The following is a 21,824-nucleotide window of genomic DNA, read 5'->3' as shown; positions in this document are numbered from 1 at the left end:
TCTGCAGAATAAATTCTTTATTTTGGCTAATCACACTATTTAGTCTCATCAACAGAATTCTCAGGAGAATGGAAACTTACTGCTGCCATGTCCTTTATAAGTTTAATAATGATCTCTGAAATCTGGGTGGGAGTTGAGCCCTTCATCCACCAATGGCTTTCACCTCGTCGAATATAACTAGAGAGATAATTAACAAAAATAATTTATCAAAACAATGTATAATAGTAATCATGAATGACTAAAAAATCCAAAGAGTAAAGGTTTCATTATTCAACCTAAAAGACATCAGAAGTTAGTTTGTGTATTGCTTATTTTGGAATACATACATTCAGTGCAGAAATAAACAGGATACTTCATTTGGCAGGGGTGAAGACAGGAGAGTTAAGGAAAATAAATTCTGAATTTGGAAGTAGAGGATTGATTTCAATTCCCAGATTTGATATGATTAAACCCTCTGGATCTGTTTTCCCATCTGTAAAATGACTTCAGAGTTACCTTTGAGCTAAAAATATAAGAGCGAGATATATTTATATGTCTACATATAGACATAGTACTTAGAAAGATATATAGATATATTTAGTTCTTTCACTAGAAACTAGCTGTATTTTGAATTCCCAAACAGAGGATCACTTTTCTTACTGGTTTAAATATTAAATAACTCTCACCAACCTGGAATTGAAAATCATTGGAAGGGTAACTGTTGTAACTCCTTTCCCAGCAGCAGTGCCAGCTGTTCCTGTGATGGTAGTTCCTTTGGCCTTTAACTGCACTGTAAGGGCTTTGGCTATGCATCCCAGGAACATATCCAAGATACCTAGTTTATTCCAGTCTCCTTTTTCTGTTGAATGAATTATATCACTAATATCAGCTGGTGGAAGGGACTTCACACCTATGATGCTGGCCAGGCGATTAGGAGTCACTTCAGGCAAAACCCGTCTTAGCAAAGAGGTCACCTAGTAGCAAAATCATAAAAGAATAGTTCAAAGCAATATGCATCAGAGGAGGCATCTTCACCACTGAGTTGTAAATTGGCATTTTCTTTACTATAGATGGCATGCTCCCATGCTTCAATGGACTCAAATCAAAAGCTCATGTTATCAAACTTTTGAATTTTTACTTTCCTAAAGGTTCAGCTGTTATCATTAGAAAAGCTTCAATTCAAAGATAAATTTCTTAAATGGTCATTACTCCAACATACCAAAAAAACATGTCTTTTGTGGCAGGATTAGAATAGACTTATCATGTATTAAGTTAACATATGCATAACAAAATATACTTTGCTTTTTCAAAGCCTTAACTATGTCATGAAAGAATGGAATTAATAAATGAGAGCAAAAAGCTGAATCTACTTTTAAAGCCTTCAGATAATTTCCCTGGAGTAAAGCAATAGAATGAATTGTTTGTTACCTGTCTCTGCACTCTAGGAGAGGCTGTGTGCAGCAATGAAAAGAGATCCTGAAGCAGAGTTAGTTGCTGAGCCAGGTACTGTCGGCCTACATTAGACCCACTCAATGCTAGGACCATGGAGAGAAGTTCAAAGCAATATGCATCAGAGGAGGCATCTTCATCACTGGGCTGGGAATTAGCATTCTCCTTGCTGGAAATTGCATGTTCCCATTCTTCACGGACTCGGGTAGCTTCCATTCTAATGGCCTGGACTATATGTGCACACACCTACACAAAACAAATGGCAGTACATCAGACAGAAATTTTTTTAAAAAATCACATATTCGAGATAATGTGCACCCTGTAAATGCATGAATAAGAACTGATGATCCATTTCACTCATTCTGCCAAACAGCTCTCTACTATATCTATCCCACCATTTTTACAGTATGTATTACCACTAATTGTGGAGAATAATTTTGAATAATAAAATTTTCTTCACTTTGTAAATTTTTGATATATTAAGGTTACAAATTGTAAATTTAAGTAAAGCACTAATGGGGTAATTATCAATTTATGAACTACTAATGCTTTCTCTTTGAGGCAATGGACTCTTTAAATTTTTATTGACATCTTTTATCTTTACAACAATTTCATTCCTAAATCCATTCATCCCATACGCAGAAAGTCATACCTTGTCACAAATTTTTAAAAAAGATGGAAAAAAAATTAAAGCAGCTTAGCAAAATTAACACATCAGCTGAGTCTGATGCATATGCAACATTCCACATTCCACTTGAGTCCCCTATCTCTACAATGGAGGAAAATACATTTTCTTGTCCCTTCTTCTGGGCTCAACTTGGTCATTCTAATTATATACCCTTTGGTTTTAACATTTTTTCCACTGTTGTTATTTCTACTGATATTATTGTAGAGACTGTGTATAGTTTTCTGGTAGTGTTTACATGATATTGCATCAGATCATTTAAGCCTTCTTATCTGTTTATGGCTTCCTTCAAATCTCAGTTAAATGCTTGGCTCTTTTTCACGTCAGTGGCTTCCCTATCCTGATTGTACACAGCTGTTTTAATGTTGTTGGACTGCCCCTTACTCCATTAGATTGTGAGCTCTTCAAGGGTAAGTACTGGAGAAAGAACTGGAATTACAGGCAAAAGGGAAATGAGGCTTTCAGGTTATCAATGGAGTTGTGTTTGCTCATTTTTATCAAGGTACTTCAACAACATGGGCAATGCCGAGCTAACAATTTCTATTCTTAACTACTTTCTTAAATACAAAAAGCAATGAAGTTTTGAAGATGATTAGCAATGATGGTTATATGGTAGCCTAAAATATAAAACAAGGGTTAAACAGGAAATGTGCTCTGGAACAGCTGTTCACTTGAAGCAAAAAAATCAGCATGTACAACATGAAACGTCTCTAAAGCCGTGACAAGGATGCCCAAAAGACCTGCCATCTTCCTCAGTTTTGGAGCCACTCTGTGCAGGATGGAAGAGAAAGTGCCCTTTCTACTAACTTATTTTCCCTCCTCTTGACATCATCAGCATTGTAACAATCTTTTTTTCTTCTGGTTATGAACTTAATCACCCAAAATCACAGATACAAAGAAGACAAAAAAGATGGTAAATGAAACATCACACTTCTGCTTTGCACAGCTTTTTGAAAGTGTAAATGCTGCGTTTCCCCCTCAAATTTTTTTTGGTTTTCTTTTATATTCTTTTTGATTGATGAATTTCCTTTTCTACCATCACAATCTTTATTTTTGGTCTTATCTTAAAACAAATTTTTTTTGGTTACATTCTAAGTTCTGGACTATCTCACTCACTCCTTCCCCACGCCACACTAGAGAAGGCTGCCATTTGACACACAAATGTATGTATGCATGCAGGTATATACACACACACATGTGTACACACATGTGCATATATGCACACACAATACACTCATATGTGAATGTATGTGTAAAACCACACTGTGCATACTGTTATCAGTTTTTTCTCTGAAGGTGGACAGCATCTTCCTTATAGGCTTTTGTGGCTGATCTGAATATTTATAACACTCAGAGCAGCTTAGTCACTCATGGTTAATCTTAGGACAGTATTTTTCTAACTGTATACAATGTTCTCTGGATTCTATTCATTTCATTCTTCATTACTTCATTCAAGTCTTTCCATGTTTTTCTAAAATTAACCTGCTCATCATTTCTTACATCATCATGATCCTGTACCACTTCTTGTTCAGCCATTCCCCAACTGATGGGCATCCATTCAATTTCCAGTTCTTCACCACCACAAAGAGAGCTGCTATAAACATTTAGAACATATAGGTTCTTTTCCTTTTTCCTTGATCACCTTAGGAAACAAATCTAATTTGACTCTTTTGGGTCAAAGGGTACATACACAGTTTTATAACTCTTTTGACATAATTCCGGATTGTCCTCCAAAATAGTTGGATCAGTTCACAGTTCCACCAACAGTGTATTAGTGTCCCAATATTTCTCGTTTCCTCCTCCTATCATTTTAGTCAACCTGATGGGTAAGGCACTAAAGCTCTAAGTGCTCTAAGTAATTCTCTAAGACTATATATTGCAAAGAAGGTGTTAAATGACATTGATAGAAGGAGTTTTCTCATTTGGGAGATGTTTATCATTGAAATCATAGGTGCAGTCCTTATCCCTTATAACTAATCAGTGCTTTAAGGTTTGGAAAACACTTTAAATACATGATTTCATTTGCACCTTACAGGAACTGTTTGGAATATATACTACAGGTATTATAATGCATTATTATTATTGCTATTATATAGAGTAGGAAACAGAGTTTCAGTAACTTGCCTGTGGTCACATAACCAGTAACAGCTAGAACTAGAATTTGAATCCGCAACTTGCTGACTCCAAGTCCAGCAGTTTTTCTACTCTATAATACTGATTTAGAACAGTCAGAGAATAAATAGTTCTGCATCACATTTTTCAGGTAACTGAAGGTTAACTATTCAAGTGATCCACTCTAAAATTTTCCCTGAAAAGTGAAATTCATTGGCCTGTGATTTATGGACGGTTCCATCCTGTTTTTTGAAAATCAGGACATTCTTTGCTTTTCTCTAATTTTGTGCTACTATGATCTTTCAAATATCAGTAAAAGTGTCTTAGCAATCATGTCTGTCAATTCCTTCACTACCTAAGTATGTAGTTCCTCTAGGCCAGGTAAACTGAGTTTATCAAACACAGTTTTACTACTAGGTAGTTTCTAGGACTCTCTCTTCTCTGAATTTATAAGTGTCTCAACTGCTTTTTTTTTTTTTTTTGTTACTGTACTTTCTCTTTATTATCATAAATAATCCATAGGTATTTTCTCCCTTTCCCAACATTTTTTTTGGTTGGAAGTTCTTTCTTAGGTTTGCAAAACAATAGGCAAATATATTTTTACCAGCCTTTGTTGGATGTGCTTTATTCTTTGCCAGGAGATCTATTCATCCTCATTATTTTCAGCTGTGGTTTCCCTCTGTCAAAGACTCTGCAACCCCCTTTCTAAAGTTTACAAACTTGTCTTCCTCTTAAACATAGGTAACACAGTGGATATAGTACTGGGCCTGTCAGGAAGATCTGAGTTCAATCTGGCCTCAGACACTAATTGTGTGACCTCAGGCAAGTCATTTAACTTTTGCCTCAGTTTCAAAAACTGTAAAATGGGGATAATAATAGTACTGACCCCTCAGGGTTTTCGTGAGGATTAAATTGAGATAATATTTGTAAAACACTTAGCACAGGACAGGCACATAGCATTTAATAAATGCCTTTTCTTTGTTTTCCTTCCTTTCCACTCATGCACCTTTCCATTTTCTTGCATTCATGGAAACCTGGTTCTCTCCACTTGATACTATATCCCTTGTCACCATCTCCAGTACATCCATGATTTCTAACACACTAGGGCAGGAGAAAAAGTAGGCATATTCCTTTCTTCTCACTGCCAGTTCCAGAGTTTCCCTCTGACATCCCTGCTCAGCAAGTTCTCATCTTTTGAGGTTCACTTCACACAGAGGTATCCCCCTATCTGGATCTCAGTGGCAGTTATCTACTGACCAATAAATCAGTAAGTACTTGGCTCACAGTGTGGCAGGCACAGGGGCCACCAGATCATTCTGCTTTTGTAAGGCACTCAGAATAGCTCTCAATGCCCCTTGAGAGTGCTGGACTAGATGGTCTCTGAGGGCCTTTCCAGAACTATTCCCATGATTTTCCTGGATACTCTTTCCTCCACTGCTCTTTCCTGGTTGTCTTCCTATCTGTCTGACAGTCCTTTTAGGATCACCATCCATGCCTTGCCCCCCAACTGTGGGTTTTTACAAAGCTCTGTCCTTGGCCCTCTTTTCTTCTTTCTTTTGATGATCTCATTTGTTTATATGGACTCAATTATCATCTCTATGCAGAACTATCTATCTAGTTCTAGCTTCTCTCCTGAGCAATCACCTGACACCACCAATGGTTTACTGTATATATAGTCTCAATATAATGTAACCTCTTTGAAGGCAGGGACTATTTTTTCATTTTGCTTTTTATAACCACAATACCTAGCACAGGAGACTTAAGAATACAGTAGGTGTTTAATAAATGCTTGCTGGGGGTGGCTTACTCTTTGTAAGAAGGTTCGTGTGCCAGATGAGACTCTGGGCAGCCGTTAAGGAGCCCCCCTCCAACCCACCTTTGAAAACTCAGATGTTGGTGCTTCTCTCTCTACTAACTATGTATGTATGGTCAGAGAGCTGGATTTGTCTGTTGATCTGTGATGTACGTATTGCTTACGGTCAGAGAGTTAGAAGCCCTGTTGGTCTTTATTTCTCTGCTTGTATTTTCTCTGTTGGTATATGTGATTAAAGAAGATTGTTGATCCCTCAAAAAAAACCATAAATGCTTGTTGAACTGGATTTTTGACACACTGCCCAGCCTATAATAGCCACTTAATAAATGTTTGTTGATTGAATGATTCACTGATAAATTCCTTTTAAAAATCGTCTCTATGCGATACCTCCACTTACTCATTTCCCATTGTTAAGTTTTGTTAGTTCCAGTGAGCAAATGATAGTCTTTCCTTGTAGTCAGCTAAATGATCAATCACAAGAGTTCAGTTACTTTTTGCTGAAAGTTTTTTTTCACTTACTTCCAGGTTTATAAGGGCCTTCAGCTGATAGAGAATACTGGATATTTAACATCTGGCTAACTGAGTTATTACTATAGTAATTCAGTTGAATAAACCAACCTGCTTTTGTAAATTTGTTAGCTTACTCCTACTGAATATGATTCCAACCATGTGTTCTTTCAGGTCAGCATCTGATGTCGCCTTTATGGGAAAACAAAACAGAAATTATCTTCAAAATTGATTTGTCTGACATTTCAAATTATTTTCAATAAAAATTAGTTAATTTTCAAAAAAGCACAATGACTTCAAATTGAGGTAGGCGAGAGAAAGCAAGCAGATAAACTTTGGGTCTTTTTTGTTTTTCACTTTGAAGAGAAATCAAGAAGGTAACAGACAAGATGTCCCAAGCTTAAAAAAAATTTTACCCAGGGCAATCACAGAAGTTCAAGACCAGAACAACATATTTGTAATTGTCTACAAATTACTTTTTTTCATGAAGCCTTTTGTAACTGCTTCAACTACCAATGATACTTTTCCACATATGAAGTCCAATTTTGTGTAGTTTGTATCATTTATTTCCGGTAACCTGATAGTGGAGAGACTACTTGGCATCTGGAATTAGGAAGGTCTGGCTTAAATTCTTGCCTTAGACACTTAGTAGCTTTTGTGACCCTTGAGAGTCACTTAATCACCATAAAGCTTCAGGTAAATGTATAGAATTTAAGTGCTCAGTTCTCAGTCCTGGAGGGATTGTGTTGGATGAAGAGCATTCTCATTCTTGGAGATCCTCACATTAACAAAATCACAGATTCTTCTTGTATCACCTATTTAATTATTTTATTTTATATTGTACTCTAGCTGCCTTTTGTACACATCTTGGCTTCCAAACATTGTAATATAAACTCCCCGAAGGCTAAGATTTTCTTATTTTTGAAAATCTTATTTTCTATGGTGCTTAGATCTTTTCCATCCCTTTATACCAAATCACTAACTAGATGTAATAAAACCTAACTGTATGACAATTCTTTCATTTAATCCTTCCTTTCTATACTGCTGAAACCCTTCTCATTCTGACCCGCATCACTTCTGGTCAGGAATACTATAACAGTCTTTTAACTTGTCTCTTTGGTTTCAGGGCACTTCCTTCCCTACTGAAATAATCTTCCTAATGACAAATCATGATTGACCAGGTCATTCACTTTTTAGAGCCTTCTGTGGCCTTCTATAGCTTCCAAGATAAATTATAAACATCTCAGCCTGGCATGAAAGGTCCACTCCAATTAAACTATACATTCTCTTTCATGTAGTCTAGGCTGGATCAATGACACCACAAGCTATTTCCTGACTTTATCCTGCCTTCTCCTATCTCTGTGTATTGCAACAATTTGCATGCCCAAACTGGCAGTATGCTTTCTTCTCATCTCAGGTGAGGCCAGACTCAGGAGATGCCTCTTCCATAAAATCCTGCTTGATTTTCCCAACTGAAAGTGATTTTTCTTTCCCCCATCACATATTACTATGCATTATACTTATCCATGTATATGATATAGTTCCCCTATTAGCACAAGCAGATACTATGTCAGTTTTCATCTTTGCCTTCTTGGTGCTTAGCAAAAAGCTTTGCACATATTAGTTACTTTCTGTTGTCCTGAAATTAAATTTTTTAAGCCTCCTCCTGGCTTCTTATATAGGGAGGAAATGGATGAACATGTTAATTTAAAGTGAACCAGTAAATTATGTAGTTTTACACTTTTTTTGATTAAGGATAACAGACCACGGTAAGTATACTTCTTGGATAAAGCAAAGTTTGCATCAATTCAAAATACTAGACTAAACCCTCCCCCCTGCTTTTTTGGCTAGATTTCATTTCTGTTATAGATTTCATTTCTGTCAAAAATAGAATTGTTGTGAAAGATACACAGAAAACTTGTGTAACATGATCCTAAAATGTATAGAAAGAGTCAGGGCAACATGTTCTAACTTGGGAGAAGCTAAAAATATTGACCCAATTGAAATAAGAGCAAAGTGAGAAAATGAAGAAAAGGAAAGAAAGATTTCAAGAATACAACTAAATACATTGTGTACTTTTTCCTCTCCTTCAGGTGAAGACAGAAGTGTTTTTTCCTCTTGTTCTGGTGTAGGTTCAGCATCTCCTGAGATAAGCTTTCCAAATACCTGATAGGAATGAAAGAAATATTAGAAATCACTACAAAAAACAGGAAACCTATTTGGAGATTATACTATCGAGTCTGTTATCTTACAAGAATTCCAATTCAAAACAGTATCAAATAACTACAAAATTTCCAAACGGCCACGTACTCATTTCTTTCACACCTTGTATAAAGAAGTTACTCTGTTGGTTGTCAATAGCCTTTCTTAAAAGAACACCTAAAGACCCAGAGCTAATACTTCCTGAAATACCCTCTTTATGAAGATGATTCCTGAGAATGGCCTCTCCTTTGGGTTCTTGACTTACATATCCTCCTGCCTACAACACGTGGGCATGTAATCTGCTACCCATACTTAATGTATGCAAAATCAAACTTCACCTTTTCCCCGGTCGTCTAATTCTACTATTTCAATCAGTGGCATGACTATTCATCCATTTTTAAAAAATGTGACACTACTTTACTACCCCTGACTCTTCTCTCTTTTTCACCTTATATGAATGATGCATTTAGATCCAATTAATTACCACATCCTGGAAATTCTACTGAGCACAAGTCTGACCAAGGACAAAGTTGATCCTGAATCCCTGCCTCCCAGAGGAATTTACTAAGCAGTATGATCCCTAAATCAAGCTGTCTAGTACAAAAGAGATATTTCTGGGACAGCTCTAGACTTGGAGGTTGCCTCAAGAATAATTCCATGTTTGTGTTTAGGGAGCTGACCTTTTAGCAATAAACTGAAGTGGGTGAGCACCTTCCCCTTGGAAATAGAAAGGGGATTTCCTTCACGAGGCAAAAAGAGCTTAGACTCACAATATGGAGGAACAGAATACCTATATTTTGCTTTACACTATTACTGTGAGTTATCCAGACAGTCCAACATGGGGCAAAGTGGGAGGTGATGGAGGAGCCAACAAGGTATTTGTCTTCTAAGAGTCTAAACTACAGGGTGAGGCTATAAGGCTAGAAGGGACTGGGCAGGGCCATGTGAGAAAGATGGATGCCAAGGTGCTGCTAAACTGTTCCCTTCTTAGAGCAGCTTTAGAATTATTGTGACTGTCTTATATGTTATGGGTATGTTTAAGACGTCCTAAAAATCCTTTGCACTTTTTGCATTTGCTACGAAGAGAAATAAAGGCTGATCTCTACATGACATGCACTTATTACCTTGAGTGTATACACAGGAGCTTGGTACTCTATAGCCACATCAAGACACCAGCTATACATGAACTGCTTACAGCTTTTCCCAGGTAAATACCAGAAAGGAGCAAAAGAGGGTGATTACTTCCCCAGTCTAAAAATGGTTCATATAAACTCAGAGCTTTGTGGGAGCAAAAAGACACGAGTTATATCTATTTAATATTCACTCATTTGTGTACACATTGAATACAGAGCAAGCTCCTTGGGTTACAAAAGTCTCTCCTAGGCTCCCTTCTCTCCCCTCTCTACACTTAGTGTCGAGGTAACCCTATTCAAATATATTATCTATATGCATAGAGATCTATATATCCAGCTTTATGTATATATATCAATATATCTATACATCTAGATATATGTGTATATACATACATATGTGTATATATATAAACACACACACACACACACATATTTCCAGTCTCTTCTACAGTCTCTCACCATTAAAAGCCTAGCAAACTCTGAAATAGAAGTGTATGCATTTCAAATTCAATGTATAAAACAAAACTTATTCTGTTTCTCCCCAAACTCACTCCTTTTCCAAAATTCCATTTCTTTTGAAGGCACTCCTACTTCTCTGGTCTCCCAAGTTTGCAACCTTGCAGTCATCCTTGACTTTTCACTCTCTTTCACCTCACGTATTAAGTCAGTTCTTAAATCTTGTTATACATAGCTCCACAATACTTTTTACATCCATTCCCTTCTTTCCACTCACATGGCCACCACCCCAGTCCTTCAGCCCAAACTTTTACAATAACCTCCTAATTGGTCACCTTGGACTTGCTCTACAATCTCTACTTTGTTCTCCCCATAGCTGCCAAAGTGATATTTAAAACACTTTTGCTGAATAAACTCTCGTGACTCTTTAAGATCAACTGTAAAATCTTCTGTTCCATGTTTAAAACTTTTCACAGAATGGTTCCAACCCACCTCATCCTACATTACTCCCCCTTCGTGTTCTTTCTGATCCACCAAAACTGAGCATCTTACTACTTCCTCACACATGACAGTTATATTTTCATGCTGTTTTTGCCCATTAGAATATAAATTCCATGAAGACAGAGGCTGTTTTAATTTTGTTGCAGAGGAGGTATTAATAAATTTTTATTGATTGGCTGTTTCTCTTTTGGCTGATCTTGAGGCAAATGTTTCCTGTCATGCTTCCCCCTGCTGGTTTCTAGATAGGGCTATGTCCCTCTTCTTCTCAAAACCTTCCACTGTAATTTTACTGCTTACCAAATAAAGATGAAGCTTTTCTGCCCAATATTTCAAATTGGTGCCGTTTTTCCCTTTTCCCATCTTATTCACAGTGTTCCTGTCATATGGTGCCCCCACCTGTGCTCATGTCTCCCTAATTCCAGGCCTCCGTCTCTAACATTCTTTGTGCCAAGAATGTCATTTCTTCCCTTTTCTGTCTGATGAATTCCTTCCTAGCCTTCCAAAACTAACTCAAATGCTCTTTTTTTCATGAAGTCTTCCCTGTTTTGTCATTTCTCCATCCCACTCTGCCACTACTGGCTGATAAGGATGCACTTCACGTAACTCTTTGTTTTGTAACTTTGTAATGCAAGTTACAATGTATAATATTGGTTACTGCTGGTATCTGAGTAGGTTATAACCAACTATTAAACTGTAAGCTACATGAGCAGAAGATTTGTGTCTTATCGAAAATTTCCATCCCTAGGAAGTTAGCACTTACTAAGTTCAGCAGTGCTGAACTGCTAAAACTAGCACCAACAGTGTCTTGGGATAAAGTTGTTTGATAATAAGGAATCTACATCAAAGACTGAAAAAGATGAAAGAGAAGAATGAATAAAAAAGGAGAGGTTTTGAGGGCTGTGAAAAGTAAAGAGAGTATGGTCTACATCTACCGTTAGGTATCCATACTCCATATTGCTAATTATGCCTTCTTACTTTATGGATTGCCATAGTTTTAAAAACTGAGAAGGAAAATAACAAATAATACAAAGATAAGTGGAAAAATGTATGAAGATAAATGGGGCCAGCAAGGTGGTGTAGAAGATAGAGCACCAAGTCTGAGGTCAGGAAGACCTGAGTTCAAATCCAGCCTCAGACATTTACTAATTTTGGGAACCTGTTTACCCCAGTTTCTTTATCTGTAAAATGGGGATAATAATAATAGTATTTACCTCCCAGGGCTGCTGTGAGGACCAAATGAGATCATTGTAAAGCACTTATCATTAGTTACCATGACTATTAGTATTACTGTTATCATGGTAGGCTTCAGCAGACTGCGGTTATTATGTTCCTATGGACAACCTGTGTGCAAGAGAGATGTTAGAAATACTTCCAAGGACACTGGTATGACTAGAAGGTGAGTAAAGAGTCTCACATAATGAGACTCAACATAGAATTATCTTTTGAGATACTAAAAAAAAAAAAATGAGAGGGAACCCTCTGATGTGTTGAATAGATCCTTTATAGAAGCTTTCTTGTGTGTACGGACAAGAACCACACAGACTCAGAAGGTGTGGAGGGTTCATAACCTACTATGGTTGAGGGAGTACCAATGAAACTATGGAATTAAAGTATCAAAGTGAGTTAGACTTATTATCCTTAATTTTCCTCTCCTTTGCCCCACATACCAACCAGTTTTTAAATCTTGCTAATTCTGTCTCCTGACCTCTTTTCTTCATTTACAAAGACATCACCTGATCTAGTCTAGTCTTGCCTAGACAACTGCCACAGCCTCCAAATTGGTCTCCCTGACTCAAGTGTCTCGTCATTCCAGTTCAGCTTCCACACAACTGTCAGTGGTTTTATTCGGTGGGGCTTTTCCTTTGATCATGCCATTCTGCTACTCAGTAATCTCCAGTGGCTCCCTATTATCCTAGCTTAAAAATTAGATTCTTGCGTTCAGCTTTTAAAGCCCCTCACAACCAGTCCATACTTATTATACACTACTACCTACTCTACAATCTAGTCAAACTGACTTTCACTCTGTTCCTCCAATATGGCACTCTATTTTCCCTCTCTGCATTTTTGCTCTGGTGGTTCTCCCTAACTGGAATGCACTTGCTCCTTGGAGAACTACTCATTTCCTTGAGGATGAAGCTCCAGTCCCGCCATCACAAAATCTTTCCTGATCCTCCCTCCCTCCCTCCGTCTGTTGTGTTTTACATGAACCTGTATATGCTTACTCTATTCCAGAGTAGTCACTTTGTAACTGCTGATTGATTATTACAACCAAGGAAATGTGGCAGTGATAGCCTACCTGGGAAGTAATAAGCCTGAACACTCGTAGAGTCTCTGCTTCACAGCTTCTTTGTTGGGCCACACTAGCTGAGATCTGACCTGCAATTTTAGTGCTTTCTCCATCTTTCCAGCCCAGGACTTTAACTTGTCGAACTCTCAATGTGTTCTCTGGGCCTTTTAATTCAATTTTGACGATATGGTTATCCCCGCCTGGAAGTTCACTTGTTACCCAACCGATGTGCCTGGAATCTAGGTCAACCTGGAAGCAGAGAACAGAGATAGGACAGAAATCAGACAGACTGCTACGTACATCAGAATACTAGAAATACATGTACAAACTGCCCAAGTGCTACCATTAAAAGTAATTACAACTGCAAGTAGAACACACTTTGTTTAAGTGTGTATGACAGTAACATTTCAATAACTACTTATTTAATTTGCCATTTGCACCAATACTACTTGAACTGGTATTTATTTTCAATTTTCATAAGAGTAATGACTAAAAACTAAGATAATCTCACTTAACTAGGACTATTTTCTCAAGTTCTGCAACATTTAACACCCCAGCCATATGATTTGTTTATTTACAATATTTATATTATAAATGTTAATTTATCATGTGTTCATTTTAGAACTATACCACATTATTCTGTTATTTAAAAAAAAGAAAAAAGGGTCAATTTCCTATACAGTAAGATGGCATGGTAAATAAAGTGATGAACTTGGTGTCAGGAAGATCTCAGTTCAAATCCTGCCTCAGACATGTGTGACCCTGTGAAAATCAATTATCCTATGTCTGCTTCAGTTTTCGCATTTGTAAAATGGGAATAACAATGACATTTTACTCACAAGGTTGTTGTAAAGATCAAATGAGACACCACATGTAACATGTATGTAATGCCACCTATCACTATTAAGTTACAAACAGAAACAGAATTATAAAACCTTAAGAGCTGAAGGGATCATAAATGTTATTTGTAATCCAAATACCAAAATCCTGAATACTATCCACTGCATTCATTGCAAATGATCATAATTGGTACTATACTTCCCCTCTTCAGTAATAGGAAACTAACTACTCTGGAAGAGTTTTTTTTGGGGGGCGGGGGGGGGTTGCGGGGAAAGCCCTAATGATATAGCTGGATGACAGTGGCTAGAGTGCCAGGCTTGGAGTCAAGAAGACTCATCTTTGTGAGTTCAAATCTGGCTTCAGACACTTACTAGCAAGTAAGTCACTTAATCCTCTTTGCCTCAGTTTCCTCATCTGTAAAATGAGCTGGAGAAGGAAATGGAAACCCACTGTGGTATCTTTGCCAAGAAAATCCCAAATGGGGTCATGAAGAGTTGGCCACAATGGAAAAATGACTGAACAATTTTTAGAAAGTTTTTCATCATTTTGAGTTTAAATCTTTTCCACAGCTTTGACAAAATTCCATTTCAACAAGGAGATAAAATTATGAGAAATGTTTCTGATTTCTGAAGTTGATACTTTACAGATACAGATAGTGTCTAAAAATGAAGTGAGATGTTGTACACAAATAATTCATTTGTAAATTTGGTTATCTGGAACTCAGGACGTGTTTTCATATAGGAATAATTATACAATAGCTATGTTCTCATCCTAGCTTATAAAAATCTACTTTTTTTTTTTGTAGCAGATTTGAGGTCTAAACAGCCCTTTTAGGCAAAGATGATAGAATGGCCTGATGGGTGGAAGTGCAGGTGCTTGGGAAGCTCCTGAAGTAGTGACTGACAATGGAGGGTATTCCTAAGCAGACTGTTGGAAAATTGAGGAACGGGTGCTTGGAGTGGAGGTCACCACTACAGAGATGCCCCTTAGGTCTCACCCCACCCATCATTTACTAAAATTACTTGTTTGATTCTGCACAGATCTTCTACTGCTTTGCCAGCCAGGAAAGTCATTGAGGTCACTTTATTCTGAAACAGACAAGACAGACATGTGAACAGCACTTTCATCATGTAACTTCTGTACTCAAGAACCCATGAGGCTACACTACTGTTGACCACATTCCACCTCTGTCTCCCTCTTCTAGGAAACCTTTTAACAACTTTGACCTTCTCCAAGTAATTACTGAACTTAGACCTTCTACCACATCATTTAACACTTCACAGTGCCGTTATGTTAATCTTGACTTCTTTAGTAACGTTCCAAGATCTTTGAGAGCACAGAACCAGCTGTACACTTTCTGGGGTGCCCCAGAGCACACAGAAAAGTGAAGGTCACAGTGCAGGTAATAAACACTGGTTGAGTTTCTCCTTCCTTTCAATTCCATATTTACCAAATGAATGGCTGTTCTCACCATTCTATTTCTTTACCACCCACTCATTCCTTAACTCTTAGTCCTCTAATTTTCACCCCACACCTGTTATTTCTCTAATGTGTCCCTAAATGTGCATGTTCCTCAAAGTTTACCTCTCAGAGCTCTCCTCCTCTCTGCTTGATCGTCTCTTGTTTCGAGAGGTTCATCTGTTTGTAGCTGCAACTATTACCTCTAAGCAGGAGACTTCCTAAGCTATGCTGGAAGCCTCAGTCCCCAGTTCCATATCTCTAACTGCTTGATGGATATTTTTATTTATATATTTTGTTGTCATCTACAACTCAATATGCCTAAAACCAAATTTATCATCTTCCTCCTCCCTGAATTAGATCACTGTTCTAACAAAGCCATGGCATTTCTGAAATGGAAGGGGACTTAGATGAAGGAAGTGAGGCCCAGTAAGGTAAAGGGAAAGAAACATTCTATTTCTGTTAGTGTTACCATTACTTCCATTGGAAGCATTATAAATGCTAAGTGCTGAATCTGTCGCTTTTGTTACCTACCTCCGTCTTATCCCTTAAATCACTGGTTTTTATTTCCTTTTTTTTTCCTCTCTCTTCCTTCTCATTCCTATTGCCCTTACTACCTCATGCCTGGATGATTTCAAAAGTCACTTCACTCATTTCCTGTTGCCCAGTCTCTCTTTCCAAATATATTATATTATGCACACCACTGCTGGATGGATCTTCCTCGAATATCACTTCAAAAATGTCTCGTGCAAAAAAATCTCAATTATTCCAAGGTTTACAGGACAAGCATCAGCTGTTTGGTCTTGGATTTCAGGTCCTCCATGATCTGGTCTGAACTTGTCCTCCCAGTCTTATCAAACATTTCCATACAACCAAACATTTTTACTCATTGTTCTTTAAACATGCTTTATGGAATTGCTCATTCCTTCTGCCTAATGACAGTACTATCCCTGCTCTTATCTGCTTGCTTTAATTTGACCAGTCCTTCAAGCCCTGATTCTACTTAGGCCTATTTATTCCACCAATGCTTCTCTGAACACCTTTGGTGAATAACTTTCCTGAAAATCCTGTAACACTGAACTGTGATTAATCATACAAACTTTACATGTACTTTTAGTACTGCTAGTTAGATGGTATCTTTATTGGTCTTAACTAGTGAATACATTTTAAGTTCCTTAAGAGAAGGGACTATTATCATATATCAAAAATTAGTGTTTATTTAGCTTGTTTCATTTTTATTATTTATTACCTATTTCCCAATGTATTCTTCCTTCTACTGTCCATCTTTATACCTTTTCATGATAATAAAAATTGTCGTGAGATACTCAGGAGAATTGATTACTGGATGATTACTGACTATGCTAAGCCACACAAGATGGCTTGTGCTTATATTATAAATTAATACTGAACCAGTTCCCTGAGAAGTAAGCCACTTTCCTAGGAAAACAGTACCAGGTGACATTGTTTTTACTAAACTCTAAACTATCAAGTCTTAAATACAACCAGCCCTCTTGTTTACCCCAAGGTCTCTTGAATTGTCCACATGAACAGAAACATAGCGAGCATTGATTCCTTTCACACAATTGATTGTGATATTCTTCGTTTTGTTTTTATCCTCGTCTCCTGACTCCCAAAAGGTTTCAGTTGATCCATCTGTCAGGCTGCCAATCATGGCAGGTCTGCTTGAGGTTTTTATGTCAACGATGCTGGTTAGGTCTTTTAAACATATTACTATGCATGATTCCTATCAGAAAGAAAAATAAGTAATTAGAATGTTCAGAATGAAATCTCCCCGAAGCATAATATAAAGACTTCCAATAAGAGGAAAAAAAGTGATTAAGCTGGAACCAAATTGTCCAAGATCAGTTCTGGTTCTTTTTGAAGGGCATTATGCTGAACATGAAAATCTTTCACGACACTATGAATGAAGAATTAAGAGCTTTAATTTCTCTTTTATGCTTAAATGTTTAGAAAAAGGTGAATAGTCTTCTTTTCCTAAGCTTCTTTTGAAGGTCAAAGAGGAAGATGTGGAGGGTTGAAGAAAGTGAAAGGGACCTTTTTTCTTCCAAATTAATGTTTTACATTTGTATTGCATTTAAGAATTACAGATATAATATTAATCATATCATTGGATTATTATAAAAGCTCGACGAGGCAATTAGCAAAAATATAACTTAAATTCATATATATACACGGATACATACATATGCAGCTTTTCTAAGATGTATACATTATAATATGAAAATTTAACATGTCATACAACCTGTATGTGTATATGTATCTCTATATCTAGAGCGTGACTCAAGTTTAGAGTGGTTGAGTACACCTCTCCTCCTTTTAGTCACTGCAGCCTTTCAAAGGAAGCCTTTTCTGATTCCACTCAACTCATTACTGTCCAAGGTCACATAGCTATTATTGGGCAGAACTGGAGTTTTGAACCTAGGACTTCTCACTACAGGTCTAATAGTCCTTCTGCTTCTCTATGCTTTTGTACAAAATGGTAGTTGTTCCTTAAAATTGTGAATATTTAAAAACCTACCTGACTCATAGCTTCAAAGCCAGATTGTATACTGATGCTAAAACTTTCTTCACTATCTCCATCATCTGATTTGGAAAGAATATTGTTAATATGATGAAAAACATTACTCTGATGGAGGAACTGATGGTCTGATTGTTTGAATTTGAGACTCCAGCATCTACAAGAATATAAACAACATCAGATTATTCTTTATTACAGCTATTACAGTGAAAAGAAAATCTTGAAAAAGCCTTGTAAATATATGTATGCAGTATGTTAAATAAAACAAAATTTTAAATTCTAAATAAGCAAGTGACAGTGAAAAAGGCTATGAAAATAATTATTTATAGTCATTGAGGAGGATATATCAGAATATGTAGTTGGAAGTAAAGGGCAAAGGGAAACTATGAGAAAAACAGAAAGTACAACTCCATTTAAAAACAGAGGCCAATATGGCCATATGGAATTTGAGGCCATATAAAGGTTTGTACTGAAATTCATTCCTTGACTAGTGCTCCACTTATCACAATGAGCTTGTATCTCTCTCTGACTGATCACCTTGGTGGTACTATTCAAATGGAGAAGGATACAACAATATTTAACCTCCAAACCTGTATGTGGGTGGGCACCTTCTCAAGAAGCACTTCCTGATCCCTGCAGTTAGAACTGCTCTTTCACTCAAGTTCATTCATTCAATCAACAATTATGTATTAGGCATTTACTATATTTAAAGGCACTAGGCTAAACACTGAGGAAACATAGACAAAAACAAAACAGTCCTTGCCCTTAATAAAAACTTACATTCTTTTGAGGGGAAATAGTGATAGACAAGTCAATACCACGCATTTACATGCAGGCATGTGCATATGCAAATATATTTATGCACACAAAGTAATGAGTTAGGTCAGGAACAGTCCTCTTTGGAGAACCTTCCAGGCATGGGGGCCAGAGACAATTCTGCATATGGGCCCATTTGGCTGAAATGCAACAAGCTAGAGAAGTAATGTCACATCAATATGAAAAAACAGGGCCAGAGACTTAGGTCTTTAAATATCAGAGGAACTGGTATTGTATTTTAGAGGCAATATAGTGTGCCACTGAAGCTTCTTCAAAAGGTGGGGTGTGGCATGGTCAGAGATAGTTTTGGGGAGGGAAGAGATTGGTGGGATATCTATACTCACCTATTTATACGCTGTATGTCCTCCAGGAGAATTTAAGCTCCTTAAAGGCAGGTATTGCTTGGTCTTTCTATCTACAAAGCCTATTACACACAGTTACTTGCAGGGCTCAATATATATATTTGTGTTTGGATCAAATATACAATATTCCTTTTGTTACTCTTATTACTGGACTATTTAAAAATGATGAAAGCCAAATTCTCCCACTCCTCTGTAAATTTGCCAAGGGTTTATGTTTATAGGTTTGTAATATTCCAGCTACTAACACTTGGTCTGATAAAAAACAGGATTATAATTTTAAAATAACATCTAAAATGAAAGCAGCACCCAAATTAAGAAAAAGAATGTATTATAAATTTTTGTTTTTAAGATTAGAAGTTGATAATTCAGAATGTACTCTCATAAAAATAATTTTATATACAGTCACTTGGCTCTTGGATTTTCCCATAAAAGTCTATGTAACCAACAACATAATATAGAATCTAATGTCATGCTTAAATAATGCTTTAAAATAAATATATATTTCATTTGAATTTAAGATGCCAGGAAAAGAATACTTATTTCACTGTAGTTCTGGCAATGAAAGTGGGGATGCCCTTTGCTCCAAGCCATTGTCATAACTCTGGTAATCTTAGGCAGCAGTGGAATGAAAATGTGAGTGGAAAATTCCCGTCAGTGAAAATCTCTAGGAGTTTTTGGATATTCCTTGGTCCATGCTACTTCCTGTTATTCCCTGTTTTCTTATGAATCCCTCATATTTTAATGCCATCAAATGTTGCTTCTGTTTCAAGTCTCTACGCCCTTCACTGCTACAGTTTTGCCTCAAATTTGAGGATTTCCAAGAGGGTTTTTTTTTTTAAACTGCTAGCAATAAAAAAACAGATAGAAAGTAAACATAACAGAGAAGGAAAGTTTTACAAAGTTTTAAGAAATCTCAGAAAAATTGTTCCTGGTACTGATTTAATGAAATGGAGCTCTGCCCCACCTTTTTAGCTCCTCACTACATAGCTATGTCTTCTCCTTTCTTAAGGGCCTGCCCAATTCCTCTACATCTCTTAATCACAGGGCTGCTGTTCCTTCACATTCTTTTTATTCACTTAGACCCTGTAGGGAAAGACAAAGGTCCCACAGGTAATGATGGGAGATTTGGGAGAGGGAGGAGGGAAGGAGAAGGTGGTACAAAGAAAACTGAAGAGTCTTTTAAATGTCAAGGAAAAACCCAGACTCAGTGTCTGCTCTCTTTTCCAAAAGAAAGCTATTTTGGATATTTCAACAGGCAAGCTGAGGCAACGATTCTGGGTTAAGGAAGGAATCAAACGATTGTGGATCTAGTATTATAAGGGACCACAATAGCCATCTAGTGCAACCCTTTTGTTTTACAGATGAAAAAACTAACGTTAAGTGACTTGCCAAAGGTCACATAGGCAATAAGCATCAGAGACAAGAACTGAACTCAGCTCTCCAGGTGCTAGAGCTCTTTCTCCTGTCCCATACGACAAAAGCACGCTATGAGGAGGGCTGGAGAAGCAGCAGGTAGAGAAGGGAAGTTTCTCTGCCCAACGGCTAGGGTAGCCTTTCAAAGACATGTCAGGGACTACCTGGATCATAAATTTTTCAGAAACTTTACAAGCATTTTAAGACTTTAAAAACCTTCAAAAGTATTTTCTTCAAAGTAGCAGAAAAGTTAGATGTCAGAATACCTGAGTGCCATTTGCTGCAATGAACTGCCACTGGGAAGAGACATCATAAGGTCTGAGATTGTCTGAAGCAAGCGGTGGAATGTGTGTGGCAAAGGATGAGCGGCTTCACCTGCAATGACTATATCTGAAAGTGGATGTTCACACACTCTTGTATCTTTCTCCTGAGATAAACATTAAAATCAAACAGTTATGAATTAATGTTTTAACATAATAAAAATAAAATAAAAAATAAAAATAAATTAAAAAGAAAAATAACCTATAATCTATAGACAACAAAAGGAAATGCATTTTTAAAAATCTGCACTTAGTTATTATCTTATGAAAATATCTAAGTTTTTTATCTTAGGAGGGAAAAAGTAACCAAGACCTAAATAAATATATATTATTTCTAAATATCTTTCTAGATCTGAACACATATAATTTCTCCTATAATTTCAATTTTGTCAATTTGGTAAATGCATGTGTTTGTTATATCATGCATATTATATAAACAAGACTCATATACATATAGCTGTACCCCTCTGTTCTTGAAGTAATTATCCAGTCCTTTTGAAACTTTCTAGGAATTTTCACTGCTATAAAATAGGAGGATGAAAAAGAAAGAAGAGAAAGTTACTATAGTTCTTTCTCTACCGACCTATCTAGACATCTCCTACAGTACCAAATACCGACTCCATTGTTTCTCCTTCCCAGGTCAACTTTCCGTTACCCATCCCTTCTATTGTGTCTTCAGCAACCCTGGCTCTGTTGTTAGCAGACTCTCCTTTATTCTGGATGCCTGTGCTTGCCCTCACTATCTCTTTTTGGAGATTACTGAAACAAGTATTTCTTCTGAAGACACCATTGCCCCTGCCACCCTCTTTAATGCTGACTTCTCACTTATAGGGTCAGGAAGAGTCAACAACAAATTTCTTGTTTTCCTTTACCACCAATCCTCCAGCAACATCTCCTCTGAAATTTACACTGCGCTATAGAAAAAATGAAGTTCTTGGCGCCAGGAGAACCT

General features: G+C 37.0%; 1 protein-coding gene across 14 annotated transcripts in view; it reads right to left on the bottom strand.

Moving 5' to 3' along the window:
- Positions 1–21,824, bottom strand: part of MYCBP2 (MYC binding protein 2) — a 317,910-nt gene that overhangs the window by 21,157 nt on the left and 274,929 nt on the right. For 12 of the 14 annotated variants that reach the window (XM_072622185.1, XM_072622188.1, XM_072622190.1 and 9 more), the window contains 10 exons: positions 20,819–20,979; positions 17,962–18,118; positions 16,942–17,166; positions 14,987–15,052; positions 13,134–13,373; positions 8,613–8,711; positions 6,657–6,737; positions 1,408–1,674; positions 670–953; positions 81–177 (listed from right to left, as the gene is read on the bottom strand). In XM_072622185.1, coding sequence (XP_072478286.1) covers positions 81–177; positions 670–953; positions 1,408–1,674; positions 6,657–6,737; positions 8,613–8,711; positions 13,134–13,373; positions 14,987–15,052; positions 16,942–17,166; positions 17,962–18,118; positions 20,819–20,979 — 1,677 coding nt within the window. Of the gene's footprint in view, positions 1–80; positions 178–669; positions 954–1,407; positions 1,675–6,656; positions 6,738–8,612; positions 8,712–13,133; positions 13,374–14,986; positions 15,053–16,941; positions 17,167–17,961; positions 18,119–20,111; positions 20,223–20,818; positions 20,980–21,824 lie in introns of those variants that run through there. The other 2 variants (XM_072622187.1, XM_072622199.1) reach the window with 2 other exon arrangements.

The sequence above is a fragment of the Notamacropus eugenii genome, chromosome 6, assembly GCF_028372415.1.
Source record: "Notamacropus eugenii isolate mMacEug1 chromosome 6, mMacEug1.pri_v2, whole genome shotgun sequence".
Classification (NCBI taxonomy): Eukaryota; Metazoa; Chordata; class Mammalia; order Diprotodontia; family Macropodidae; genus Notamacropus; species Notamacropus eugenii.
The sequence above is the reverse complement of the archived record's forward strand: the minus strand, read 5'-3'. Positions and strand labels throughout refer to the sequence as shown.